This window comes from Nomascus leucogenys, chromosome 17 (assembly GCF_006542625.1).
Source record: "Nomascus leucogenys isolate Asia chromosome 17, Asia_NLE_v1, whole genome shotgun sequence".
Lineage (NCBI taxonomy): Eukaryota > Metazoa > Chordata > Mammalia > Primates > Hylobatidae > Nomascus > Nomascus leucogenys.
Window position 1 is genome coordinate 25,980,058 of NC_044397.1, and position 15,022 is coordinate 25,995,079.

At 39.7% G+C, this 15,022-nt stretch overlaps 1 protein-coding gene across 5 annotated transcripts in view; it reads left to right on the plus strand.

Annotated features, from left to right (window-relative positions):
* CACNB4 (calcium voltage-gated channel auxiliary subunit beta 4) overlaps window positions 1–15,022 on the plus strand; it is a 276,094-nt gene that overhangs the window by 244,681 nt on the left and 16,391 nt on the right. For 4 of the 5 annotated variants that reach the window (XM_030796832.1, XM_003274963.3, XM_030796833.1 and 1 more), the window contains 3 exons: window positions 3,313–3,422; window positions 8,534–8,685; window positions 10,353–10,448. In XM_030796832.1, the coding sequence (XP_030652692.1) occupies window positions 3,313–3,422; window positions 8,534–8,685; window positions 10,353–10,448 (358 nt within the window). The remainder of the gene's footprint in view (window positions 1–3,312; window positions 3,423–8,533; window positions 8,686–10,352; window positions 10,449–15,022) is intronic. The other variant, XM_030796834.1, reaches the window with a different exon arrangement.

Sequence of the window (15,022 nt, forward strand, 5' to 3'; positions counted from 1 at the left end):
GCGGGCTAGCTGAGATTAGGGGGTCTCAGCATAGCAAGAAAAGAAGTAGAAAGGATACCATTTTAAGTTAAAAAAAAAAAAAGTATATAAGCTAGATAGTATTTAGTTGTGAATGTGATTGCTTTTCTAGAGAGCCTTTTATAAAAAAGAATTTTGGGTTTTGTGTCTGGTTTTGATAGTAGTAAGCATCTTTGCACAGAAAAGGGAAACTCCTATTTTGTCTTACCGAAGGTTTTCTAGGGCTGTGCCTGTCTTCTTCTGAGCTCTGTTTTATGCATGTGTATTTTTATTAATCAATAACTTGTATTAGCAAATAAAATGAGAAAAACGTGCCCTTTATTGTCTGCATCTTTCCCTGTATTTTGGAACATATGAAGCAGTTTTTTTCTGAATTTTTTCAAACTTTGGTCGTGTTTGAAAATAGCTTTGTAAAAGTGCTTTTATAACTCAGAAAAAAATAAATAAGTGTGGATCTGATGATAATCCCTTCAGATTTGAAGAACCAAGAGTCTCTTGTTTGTATAGAACTAGAAAATTTGATTTTCACTTAAGCAGACTAGAATTCAACTTTCTGGGTTGTTGGGCCCTCCAAACATCATTAGTCCAAAAATCATTAGTCTAGAAAGTTGAATTCTGTCCCTAAACCCACCCACTTTTCTCTCGTCATATGTTTGGATTGCTCTGAAACATGCCTGTATGTTTCTATCCAGCAGCTCCATTCTTAAATAAACCAGAAACCCAACAACACAAAAATAAACACACATTGCCGGACATGGTGGCTCACGCCTGTAATCCCAGCACTTTGGAAGGCTGAGGTGGATAGATCACCTGAGGTCCGGAGTTTGAGACCAGCCTGGCCAACGCGGCGAAACCTCGTCTCTAGTAAAAATACAAAAATTAGCTGTGTGTGGTGGCACATGCTTGTAATCCCAGCTACTTGGGAGGCTGAGGTGGGAGGATCGCTTGAACCTGGGAGGTGGAGGTTGCAATGAGCTAAGATTGTACCACTGCACTCCAGCCTGGGTGACAGAGCAAGACTCTGACTCAAAAAAATCAAATAAAAAAAAATAAAACCACACAAACCCTATTCTGGAAAGGGAAGGAGCTGCCCATGAGACTTCATGGCTGAAAGCTGCAGTGGCCAACTGGAGTAATAGAAACTCAGGTGTGGGTTTACTCTACCTCAACTTGGTTTAAATTCTCACTATCTCAGAGCAAGGCAAAGACTTGACTGTGCATCTGTGCTTGACCACTTGACTCATAGCTGGAGATTTGGGCTTGTAGAACACTGAACTGTAAGAGAATGGTGGAGTCAGGTGACTTGGCACTGGCCCGATGCCCAGGGACTGGTTTAGACCTGAGCTGTAACTAACCATGTGCAGCTTTCTGTGTGTGTCTCAGTTTCCCTCTTGGTAAGATGAAAAAGTTGTTGCACCAATGTTTTCCAGTGTCTTTTAGCAGTTGAACAGCTTTTTATAGCGAAATCATATATAAAGCCCCAATGCAGAAAACAGAAATGCAGACATGTTTACCTGGCACTGAGGATAGTGAAGCTGGAGCCCACTGAACCTGCCTTTAGTCCTCAGAACAATCCCTGAGGTGTATCTGTAAAAACTCTTGGTTTCTGTGGGAGACAATTTTGAAGATGCATCAAATAATGAAAAGGGTCTAACAGTTCTAAAAATTTAAGAATTGAAAACTTCCTGACAACCCACAGCATATAAACATAATGACACAGGCAAGCAGCGCTTTGCTTAAAATGGCACCAGAATTTTTGCACAGACTGTTGTTTTAAAGAATGATTTCCAACCATCTGAGGAAAGGACTATTTTAAATTCTCCCCAAGGCTTTAGGTCACTGAAATCAGGTACAGTCTCCTGACAGTGCTGGCAGTGTTGTCCCCAGACAGGTATGAGATGACATATGATTCAGTAAATGTTGATAATTCTACCCTCCTTCCTGCTTCAATCCCCAAAGAGTTTGAAAACAGAAGAGAATGGGTGTACTGAGTATAAAAGGGGAGGGGTGCTACTTTCCTTGTCTCCTTTCTGGGGACCAAGCTGTGAAGATGAGAATGGAGAAAGGCCCATAGTGACAGTAACTGGCTTAAAGAGGCAAGCTTTGAATTCTACTGGTAGATAATTGGAAGGTGAGCAATCTCAGTTTAAAATAGTCTTTAAATTCTAAGTTGCAGATGTTCTCATTTGATAAATCATATGCAAATAGATGCCCCTCTGCATTTATTTGCAATGTCTTTGCTTTATTCTTCACTTTTTTTTTTTTTTTTTTTTTTGAGACAGGGTCTCACCCTGTCTCCCAGGCTGGATGCAGTGGTGTGATCTCGGCTCACTGCAGCCTCTGCCCCCTGGGCTCAGATGACCTCCCCCACCTCAGCCTCCCAAGTAGCTGGGACTACAGGCATGTGCCACTGTGCCTGGCTAGTTTTTGTATATTTGTAGAGACGGAGTTTCACCTTGTTGGCCAGGCTGGTCTTGAACTCCTGACCTCAAATGATACACCCATGTTGGCCTCCCAAAGTGCTGGGATTACAGGCATGAGCCACCGTGCCAGGCCCTGGTTTATTCTTCTCTTGCATGACCGAAGGATACTTTCTAACTTAGCAAATCCTGGCACAATACTCACATTGCTCTCAACTAGAGTGCCTTGTGACTGCCCACCGTATGCATTCAAAGTCATATGCAAATATGCTGAAGAATCCTATGCATGCAGAAAAAATAAAACCATTTTTTCACATTCTTACAAATGAAGTATCCCTTTGGGCCTGTGACGAATCACGTGTGTATCACAAAAGAATGCAACTTAGCCACAGACTGGTAGATTGTCTTTGATAATCGAAATGAAGAGGGTTTCCCAGCTTTCCGGCATCATTAAATGCCAGAGCAAAGCACTTGTAGTTCCTGAAGGTCTTGTTCAAGAGCAAATCAACTATGAACTGTGGCAAATTGTATTGCCGCTTCCTAGAAAGAGCATGGTTTATTTATATGTTTTGATTCCTTCTTGGTATGGTGTGTATTATAAAGGGAATTCAGCAAGGCAGGCCGTAATGGAGGAAGAACATTTTTACTGGAGTAGGTTTTTTTGTATGTGAAACAGTTTAAACCTTCCTCCATTCTGCTCTGCTTGCATTCTGATACTAGCCAGAGCCTGTTTAAAATACTTGTGGCCAATGTTTATTATACTGTGGTTCCCCTGTAGTATGTAAATTGGTTATTAATTACTGTGGTTATAAATCACTTGGAGAGCCCCATAACGTTTTTACTGGCTTGTTCTGTTCTGTGTTCCTATTCATAGGATATCAATAACGAGAGTGACAGCTGACATTTCTCTTGCTAAGAGGTCTGTCCTAAATAATCCCAGCAAGAGAGCAATAATTGAACGTTCGAACACCCGGTCCAGCTTAGGTAAGATGTTCAAATGTGGTACTTCTTCAAGCTGTGCTTACAGACCGGGCTGACACATGGTGCATTTGTGAATGTCTTTTTCAATTTGTTCCCCATTCTGAATGGGGGAGCACTGAGTACCTAAAGAGAATGCTAGCTATGGACAAGAAGGCAGCAGAGTCTTGCAGTAGCCAGAGCCTGCTGTCTCTCAGCTTTAGTCAATTAGCTAATTAGTAGTCTGGTGGAAAGAGTCCTCAATGGGCTCTCCTAGTCTTTTCCTGCCTAACTACGTGAAACCAGTCATCTCCGCTTTGCTCAGCTTCTCAACGAGGCTAATGATATCTGTCATACCTGAGTCACAGCTGACATGAAAGGAAACGAGGTATTCAGCCTTCTGAGATCTTTAGAAGAAAAGCTAGATAACGGTGTTCTTGGTGTTGTGAATGGCAATGACCATTAGTAACATGCAGTGACTTTAAACATGTCTTTCCTGGGGTACCAGTTGGAAAGCATCCTAAAATTCTCCATGATGGAGAAGAATAAAAGGCTGTGAGTAGCTCCATCAAGCCATAGGTGAGCAGGGCTGTGGACGATGGAATCACCACCCACAGAAGCGAGTCCATAGTGCTGGTGAATTACATCGTTCATCTGGAAAGCCTGTTCATGGTCTCCACGATTGCCAAGGGTGGTGTAGTCCACTCATGACTTCCTAAGATTCTCTTTACATTCATATTCTGAGGGCAACTTGTTTTAACTAGGAAGGATAAATAGGGCTCTTCCATGCCTTATATTTTTTAAACTGTTGAAATTAGCTCTATAGATGATAGAAAACTAAACAAAATTAAGATTTTCAAGACAAGACTGCATGCCCTAACATCACATTAAGAACCCACTGACCTTGAGCCAAAGATTGTGCAATTTGTAAAGAAGGTACAAAGTATTCCTGACATGGGATTGGCACATGATAATTGCTAATAAATGTTTGTTGGATAGTTGCTTTGTGAAAGAATACTAAACATACCAAATAGAGTAGTGGTCAGTGCTTGTGAAGGGAAGATCCCAGCGATTAGTGGTCCCTTCTTTAGTCTTGTATTTAGAGCCTTCCACATGCAGAGGGAAACATGCCCAAGGGCACAGTATTTTGACCTTGAAGAGGTACAATGGCAGTGTTGATGGTGAATCCTATTAGGTAATGACTAAAGTTAAATATCATGGGTGACAAGGACATTAAGTTAGGTTGAAGATTTCTCAAACAAGCATCAATTCTCTGCTCTCCTGTTTTCTACCTATTTTGTAACTCCTTATAGTGTCTTTGGCTTTTAACTACCCCTAATGTATGGTGAGTAGGTTAAGGCTAAAAGATAATTAAAAGCTTAAGCCAGGTTGTCTGACTCCTTTAACCATTGACACCTGCCAAGGGCTTCACGCGTATTCACTGAAGTCATGCCTTACAATCCAGTCACCTGCTGTCAGAGTCAGTGGGGTGGATGGGGGGCAAGTTAGTGTAAACAAGAAGAAACAAAGTATATCTCAGCTCCTGGTTTTTACCTTTACTCTGTAAAGTCATAAACCTATAACCATTGGAGTTAATTTCATGGCAATCTATTAATTTTATAATAACCACAATGTGATCCATTTGTGTGCTTGTTAATGCACATTTGTAGATTCCTTCATCAAATGTTTATTGAACACTTGTTATGTGCCATGCATTATGCTAGACTTAGGAAATACAGACATAACCCACACACAGTATCTAACCCTTGGGCAAAGAGACAGAAGGGACAGATGGTTAGAATACCTGTGACAGTGGAATTATGAACAAAGAGCTAGGGGTATAAAGAAGAGTAGGGGTTAAGAGATGTGTGAGAAGACTTCTCAGAAGTTACATTTGAGCTGGTTCTTCAAGGCAGGCAGGAATATACAAAGCCATTGACATGTAAACAAAAATGTGTTGTTGAGAAACAAGTAGATTTGTGTATAGCATGCTTAGAACGGGGAAGTTGGGGGTGTGATTTGAGAGGAACAGAAGAGATTGAAAAAGATTGAGGCCAGCGTGCTGGGGTTCTAATGTGCCTTGCTAAAGAGATCTCCAAAACAGATCCCATGCAATGTTAATTTTACAACATAGTAGTAGTTGTTACATTCAGAATGTTTTCCATTGTCAAATAAATTTGGAAATGATGAATTAAACTGACGAGTTTCTTCTCTGCAAGACTTCTTAGAGCCTTGAAGATATGAAGGGTAATGCATGTTTGAAATTCTAAAGAGAAGCTATTACAGTATGCAATATATCCCTTGCACAAAACCCCCTTCTTCCCATAGGATATCTTATGAGATTATTGTTCCAGAGTACTCACTTTGGGAAATGTTGCTTTGGGCCCTGGGGAGCCATTGAAGTGTTTTAAGCATGGGAGAAATATGAACAGGTTTGGGTATAAGGGATATAATTTGTGACAGAGATCCTGGAGAGAGGTGGGCCCAAATCGTCATGGTCAGTTTATAGAAGTGTTCATCGAGGTCCTCCAACATCATAGTCCATGACTCCCCAGGGCTCCATTTGACTGGAATAGGATTATGAGGAAAACTTCTTTGGAACCCCTCTGGGAATCAGTCCGGGTAGCCAAGGTTTTTTTATTCGGCTGAGATCTTTTTCTTTAAAAAAAAAAAAAAATGAGCTATATAGGTAAATATGCCTCACAGATAAAATGTATTTATTACATTCTGTATACATATTATCCAAACATTGGGCTCACCCCAGTATTTAATGTGGCCTTCTCCAGCATCCCTGCTGGCTCGTTCTGCCCAAGCACCTCTCTTCCTCTGCTCAAGTGCCTGTTGCCTAAGAGTTTTGTGTTGGTTAAGCATTAGGTATGGCTGCCCTTGCTCCTGGCAGAAACCACACTTAACCTCATTGCTGGTGCAGAGTAAATAAGGCCCAGGTATTTCTGAGTCATTTACACAGAAACTCAGAGTGCCTTGAGGGTTATTTGTACCAGGGCAGTCCAGTTCGCGTCAATGTCTTTTTGCTGCTTCCAAAAATACTGTATTCATATTTGAAGCTTAAGAAAACATAGGCTTGCTCACATGTAGTCCTGGCCAGGAACTCCCATAAGCCAGTGACAGTTTAATGAAAACAGCAAATGGAAAACATACCCTGACATCCTGAGGCTGAAATTTACTACAGTAAAAATTGAGTTTATTTTCCAAACTTCCTTCTGAAGAAACATTTCTTTTAAAACTGTTTCTGACATGTGAGGAAAAAAGGGGATAAATATGCTACATTACTAACAAATGTAGAATATGATTTCAGAAGAATTTGACAAATAAGCCTGCTTTGTTTTCATTAATATCCTGAAAGCTAGTCACCTTTCCAACCAATGTGAAGTCTTTCAGGCCATTGGTATTAGATAACATGAAAAGTGATATGTTGACTCTTCAAATTTATCTCTTCAATGAGGATAGAGCAACATTACCTTTTCCCTAGGCCATCTTTAGGATCGTTTAAGGCCGGGTACAGTGGCTGACACCTGTGATGTCAGCACTTCAGGAGGCCAAGGCAGGAGGATTGCTTGGACTTCAGAGTTCAAGACCAGCCTGGGAAACTTAGTGAGACCCTGTCTCTACAAAAAATAAAAAATTTAGCCAGGCACTTGTTGTCCCAGATACTCGGCAAGCTGAGGTGGGAGGATCACTTGAGCCCAGGAGATTGAGGCTGCAGTGAGCCGTGATTGCACCACTGCACTCCAGCATGGGCCACAGAGTAAGACCCTGTCTCTAAAAATTAATAATAATAATTTAAATTAGATAGTTTTGTGTCCTGTATGTACTTTGGACCAGATTGCAGCATTGTTTGGTCACACCTATAGCCAAAAAATAAAAATAAAAAACAAATCAGCTGGGCACAATGGCTCATGCCTGTAGTCCCAGCACTTTGGGACACCAAGGTGGGCACATCACTTGAGGTCAAGAGTTCGAGAGTTCAAGATCGGCCTGGCCAACATGGCTAAACCTAGCCTCTAGAAATAATACAAAAGTTAGCTGGACATGGTGGCGTGTGCCTGTAATCCCAGTTATGTGGGAGGCTGAGGTACAAGAATTGCTTGAACCCGGGAGGTAGAGGTTACAGTGAGCCAAGATCATGCCACTGCACTCCAGCCAAGGCAACAGAGTGAAACTGTATCTCAGAAACAAAAACAAATTAATTTCTCTGAAAATCAAATAGTATAATTCAGACTTTGGGCATGATCCAATAAGTCAGGTAATTTATAAAATATATATATTAAACTTTTTTATATTTCAGAAAGCCATGTTCTATGTTGATTATCTGTTTTCCTTAAAAAAAAAAAAAACAAAACTGGATTGCTTCAGACATTTGAAAAGAGTAGATTTTTCATTTGACTAGACTCATGCACAGATTTGGGTCACTTGGCTATCAGAGCCAGCCAGATAGATTTGCATCTAGATGCATTGCAGCGTTTTAATATAATTGGCCTTACTTTTTTTTTTTAATACTGAAGCTAATTATGCCTTAGAACAAGTACATTGGCTTTCATACTTAAATCTAACTAGACTTAGTAATATGATTAGTTTTAAGGGTAGACTCAGAACAATTAACCAGTGGTACAAAAATGTGCATATCAGTCAAAACAGATGAGTTGTGGGTTTTTTTTTTTTTAAAAAGCATGTCCACAAAATATTAGTATATACTTTGTTGATAGAAATATTTCAGTGTAATTTGCTTTCCATGTGATGTTGCTTTGCACATATATTTCAGTTGCTTTCTAAATGTGCTTTCAGCTTCTATGGCTAACATTAAAGTTCTTTAGAAAAAAACAACAGTCAAAAACAACATAAAATAATTATTGTAGGTATATAAACAGCTAAATATTATGTTGACTAGAAGAAGCAAATTAAGAGAGCCATCTCAAAATTTTCTACCAACTGGTTGTATGCAAAACTCAACCCATCTCTGTCTATATTTAGAAAAGGTCTGAAATTAGACAGGAGTATGAAAATTTTAAATGTTTTATTTTGTAATGTAGACCAACATATCTGAAAATATACTATATCTTTCTAATGTAAGAACTAATTCATAACAATAACCAGGATCTATTTATTATTTTTCGTTTTAGCGGAAGTACAAAGTGAAATTGAAAGAATCTTTGAGTTGGCAAGGTCTTTGCAACTGGTCGTTCTTGATGCAGACACCATCAATCACCCAGCGCAACTTATAAAGACTTCCTTAGCACCAATTATTGTTCATGTAAAAGTCTCATCTCCAAAGGTAATTAGCTCCTTTCTGTCTTAAGGGTTAGAAGTGCGTCTTTTAAAAATGTGCTTTGCTCTGTGTTTTTTTGTTAGTGGACAAAGGAGAACGTCTTGCTGATTATTAATAAGCACATTTAAAATCTTTCCACAGTGTATAGATTCTATGAATTTTCAGATAGTGAAGAATATAATAGTTCATTTCTTCTAAAATCTACTGTTGTAGATCCCAAACCAGACAGTTATGCAAGTGTATAATAGAAACAAAACATTAAGACAGATGTGGAAAAGTAGACTCTGGTTTATCATAGACTATGAATTCTATATTGGTAAATTTCTTGGATCCTGTTGATTCCTGTGTCACCCATACGCTGTACCTAGTTGAGAGAGTACATCTATATTGATCAAAAAAGGCATCTATGTTGATCATATATAAAATAGAATATCACTGTTTAAACATCTCCTATGGAAGCATTGTAGACCCTGACATTTGTGCTTAGGTTGAGTTCTTGAAAGAATGTGGTTATTCCATGATAAGCATAATGGGAAATTTGCTTTGTATCTTTATGCTATTGTGGGAAGTAAAAATAAGAGTGAAATAGCCCCAAATTGGTTTCTTTTGATTTGGGTGTTCTTTCATTTTTAAAAAAGGATGTTGTTCTTAAAAAGTTAATGTGAAATGGATACCCTTGGGAAGTACTGTCTTAATAATCAGTTTCTTCTCTGTGCCTCCTAGTGTATTTTGGTGCCTAAATACAAATTCAACTGCCAACCAGCATGGCAGTCTCCTCTCATGGGTGGAGAATGTCTAAAGAAGCTGTACTGTCCTCCAAATGTTCTGAGATCCTAGCCTTCCATCTATCTCTGCAGACACTGCTTTGGTGCAGTGGACTTGGGAACCCTGAACAAACTAGGGCCTTTTGAGAATCAGTAGAATGGATTGAAAGAGCTGCTGGGGGTTCAAGCACTTCACTGCAGTGCAGGAGAGTTAAGCCTTCCCACTGTAGTGTCCTTAAGTGCAAGAACAGGGGTTCCCAGACACCTATGTCCTGGGGTATTACAGAGCTCATAGATTAGCACTGTTTGCAGGGGAAGGGCCACGGGAGATGGCAGTATATGGCCAAATGCAGTTACAGCAGTGGCCAAAAGACATAGATATATCACAGGTTTACATGTAGCAGTATACTAATACAAATGTTTTGCCTGGGTCTCCAATCACAGAATAGTCTGATTAATTTAAAATTAAACTGAAATGTCCCGTTAATAATCGGTGACAAAAATAACCAAAAAATGACTCTGACATTTATCTGACATGGAGATAGTGAGCTAAAACATTATTCAGGTGAATAATGTTAAAGTATTACTTAACATAAATGACCTGGTACAGTCCACTCCCTCCATTTTTACAGGTCTCTCTTTGAAATCTCTGGGGAAAATCTAGGGTGGGAACTCAGGCTCCTCCTGAGACTGCACACAGAGTTAGAATAGGATGAACATATCAAATCCATGGAACTGAGAGCCAATATAAGCAGATGACATCATTACAGGTTTAAATATATGATTTCTCACACTGCATTTCCTCTCTGATAATACTCAGGGCCAAGCAGACCATTAAAAAGATCCTGGCTTGTTTGATTTTCTTTCAACTCATCTGCAATACCTCAGGTTCATGTCTTCTTCTATCAGGTTTTACAGCGGTTGATTAAATCTAGAGGAAAGTCACAAAGTAAACACTTGAATGTTCAACTGGTGGCAGCCGATAAACTTGCACAATGCCCCCCAGTAAGTATGGTCATTTTTTGTCTTCATCATTCTTGACTAATTAGAAGCGGGTGGGTTTTTTTTTCTTCATATTGTCATTTTCATTCTAAAATGATGGTGATGATGGTATGTTGTCATCTAAAAGATTTCTTGGAACAAACTGCTGCTGTTATGTTGCTTGTATTCAGGCATCCAGATGTCGATGGTGTTTGCCTTGTAATAAGAAATGAACTTAGTTTCCGGGGTCTGCTCTTCTCACTGCTACCTTGTTTGCTTTGCAAACATGCAGCAAACCACTTAGCATTCAGCCTCCAGTCACGTGGATACGCTTAAGAAAAGAACGAAAGAAAACATACCAGTTTGATCTTCCTTTAACTTTTCTGCAAGAAAATTCCAGCAGGCATAAAAGATTATGACACTGAAGGTCAAGAATTGATTGGAACTAGAGAGGCCCTGTGGTTATAGTAGATGAAAGAGTCAGGGCTGAGTCAGATGAAAAACGAAATTATAGCAACTCTTCTTCTAGTGCCATTGCCAGAAAACAGCTGCTGGGTTAGAAGGTGAGCAATGGAGGGATGGGGTGGGAGATGGAACTGCTATCACATGGCACTGGGTCCCCAGTGGCCAGTCTCTCCACTTTTTCCCTGACTTACTATTTCTGTGCCTATGCTTCTGTAAAGGAAATAACTGTCCTTCTTACTCAATGGATTCACTAGATTGTTTTATACAGTTGTGTAGGATTGTTTAAGCTCTATAGAAGCATGAAATCTGATTCAAATGTTTAGAGAGGGCAACACAGTATAACCTATAAAAGCACAGACTCTGGAGCCAGATATTTGGGTTTTGGATCCACACTGACTATGTAATCTTGGGCAAGTACCTATCTCATGGGATTGGTGTAAGGATTGAGTGAGTGAATATGTGATAAAGCTGTTAGAACAGTGCCAGGCACATAAGAAGCACCATCTAAGTTTTCTTATTATAATTACTGGATACACTTTGCGTGATGTCATGTCTGGTCCAGTAGACTCTGTAAGAACCTGTGCCTCTCTGGCTCACTGTTGTATGTCAGTTCCCTATCATAGTAGACCCATAATATATATTTGTGGAATGAGTGAATGAATGAAAGAATGTTCAGACGATAAGAGTAATAATGCATCCTTTCATTAGATGCTTACAATGGGCCACACCGTGTGCTAGATGCTTTACATAGATTATCTCTAATTTTCACAGTTACCTGGTGAGATAGGCCATATTATCCCCATTTTATAGTTTAGGCAACTGAAAACAGAGAGATTAAACGATTTCCCTAAGGTGACATAGCAAATTAGGATTCAATCTGTTCTAGATCTATCTGGCTCCAAAGACAATTTCCTACCCCCTAACCCATCCACCCATACACACATGTACCTGGTTACCGACGCTGAAGATAATTTGATAGCTTGGAGCATGGCGTGCTCTGTTAAGTTTAACTTCACACTGCCTGCTAGTGAAGCCCAGTTACACAGTGGAATGTATGATTAAAGCACTCAACAGATACAGAAGAATGTATTGCCCAGCCCTGACCTTCTAATGTTTCACAGTTGAAGGAAGATAATCTTTGTTGTCTAGCTATCAAAAGCCAGGAACTATGTTATTATTTCCAATTTTTGGAACAATCTTGTAAGGATAGTTATATCAGTTTGGTCTTCTGGGAAGCAGACACCTAAATAGAATTACAAATGCAAGAGATTTATTGGAGAAATTTTATTTTTATGAAAATAAGTTTATTAACATTTATTCTAATCATTACTAGAGAAAATTCTTGTGTCCTATTAAATTTGAGGGATTTTAGCTGCTGAGAGGGTTGATCATTGAGTAGTTGTACATATAATATGGTTTGTTACATCTGAAATAGCTGGAATCAAGAAAAGATATTTGCATCTGTAAAAGCAAGTAATATAATGAGCTACCTTAGGACTTGTACCCAGGTCAGAGATTTCAAACAGCTCCATGACTGGAAAGACAGCCTTGCCTTACCATTATCTCAGTAGGATAAACACTTTATCTTTTTATATAATTGGTAAGATAACCTGGAATTTTAAACAGGCAGTCTGGATGGATAAGGTTACCTTGTACTTAACATTTTCTAAACACTGTTTACTTTATTAAACATGTTCAATTGATACTGCACAGATGGTAGTAATGCTGAGAAGGAATAGTATCCTCTATTTTGGCATATGCGAATAAATCTTTGGATTATAAAAACCAGTGGTAACCTTAAAATGTGTCCGCATTTGCCCCTGCTTTACTTCAAGACCATAATTATAATTGTCATCCAAAGATTGGTGATCACTGGGTCATTTTAATTCCTTTAGGAGAATTTGCGACTTACTTAATTGGCCACCGTATCTCCAGTCTGAAAAGTCAGCAAATTACACTGGCAGAGTATCACATTGCTAAGAAATGAAAGGCAACAGTTTTTGGAAAGGGAAGTCTATAAGAGCTCTGAAAAAAGTTAATGCTGTAGCCAGGAGAATTAATCCTAGATCCAGGGACTATTGAAGCAAAAGGGGACTTTAAAGAGCACCCAATATAGTATTTCCTAGACTATATTATTTATAACGTGGGTCCTATGTGATATCATTAAGTGTTATGGGAAAATAATCCTGATACCAAAAATGTTTGAGAAAACACTTAGGTGAACAAAAGTAGTCTGGTTTCTTTACTACAGAACCCTGAATATGCCAATGTGTATTTTATATCTCCAATAGGACAAATAGTATGCAGAGCTTCCCCTAAAATTGTGACTGCAGATCTGCTTTTCCATTGAGCATCCTATGGGTCCAGTGGAACATGTCTAGGGAAAGACTGACTTAGTCCAATCTCCTCATTTTACAAATGATGGAACTGAGACCAAGAGAACTGGCTTTTCAAAGGTTATATGCCTGGGCCAAAGTCAGCTTAAGATCTCTTTCTCCTAGTCTAGCAAGACTAGATGATGAATGGCAACAGGTCAGTTATATATTCTCCTGGAAAGAAAAGTATGGGTTTTGGCCGGGTGCAGTGGCTCATGCCTGTAATCCCAGCACTTTGGGAGGCCAAGGCGGGTGGATCATGAGGTCAAGAGTTTGAGACCAGCCTGACCAACATGGTGAAACCCCGTCTCTACTAAAAATACAAAAATTAGCCAGGTGTGTTGGCGCGCACCTGTAATCCCAGCTACTCAGGAGGTTGAGGCAGAATTGCTTGAACCTGGGAGGTGGAGGTTGCAGTGAGCTGAGACCATACCACTGCACTCCAGCCTGGGTGACAGAGCAAGACTCTGTCTCAAAAAAAAAAAAAAAAAAGAAAGAAAGAAAGAAAGAAAAGAAAAAGAAAAGTATGTATTTCATGGGTAAGGATTTTTCTAGGAGAGAGATCGGTGAACTTTTTAAGTAAAGGGCCAGATAGTAATATCTTAGGCTTTGTGGGCTATACAGACCCCTTTGCAAAACTACTCATCTCTGCTCTCGAGCAGGAAAGCAAACATAGACAGTGTGTGAACAAATGGGTGTAGCTGTGTTCCAATCAAACTTAGTAGAGGCATGAGACAGGCCTGATTTAGCTGGCAAACTGAAGTTGACCCCTTGTTCTGGGACCAAACTATGGTTATCTATTACTATGCAATAAAATAACCCCCAAAACTTAGTGACTTCAAACAATGGACACTTGTAGTATTCAGCTGGCGGCTGACCTGGTACCTTAGCAGGAATGGCTGAAGGCTGGACTCAGCCAGCTCTTTTTGAATACAGGCTTCTTACATGGCAGCTCCCAGGCTCCATGAGCAAATATTCCAATCTTTTACAGCCTGGGCATAGATACCAGATCACGTCATTTCCACAGCATTTTATCAAAATAGTCACAAAGAGCTGGGTGCATGGTGAGTGCCTGTAGTCCCAGCTACTCAGGAGGTTGAAGCAGGAGGATGGCTTGAGCCCAGGAGTTCAAGGCTGCACTGAGCTGTGATTGTGCCACTTTCCTTCAACCTGGGAGACATACTGAGACCTTGTCTCTAAAGGGAAATTTTAAAAAATTAGCTGGGCATAGCCCTAGCTACTTGGTAGGCTGAGGTGGGAGAATTGCTTGAACCCAGGAGTTTGGAGCTGCAGTGAGCCAAGATTATGCCACTGCATTCTACCTGACAGAGTGAGACATTGTCTCTTAAAGAAAAAAATCACAGAGGCTGCCTAAATTCAAGGAGAGGGGATATAACTCTTCATCTCCATGAGGGAATGTCAAGGAATTTGTGACCATTTCAAATCTGTCATAGACAGTAAGATGAGTACGGAAAATGGGCTACTGGATAGTTCTACTTTGGAAGAGGAAGGACTTTCCTCTCGTTGCCCATTCGGAATTCACAGAAGAAAAGATGGGATGCAGACAAAAGGGAACCTATGGGAATAGGACCTGCAAACCCATCTCATTTTTTTTTTAATATGACCAGCCTGATTTTGTATTGCCATTATACATCTATAGACTACATTTTTTAAATTTCTTTTTGCTTCTACCAAGTATTGGTATTCTTTTTCTCTTCAGGTAAGTTAAAAATAGTATGTTTTTTAAAGAAGGCCAAG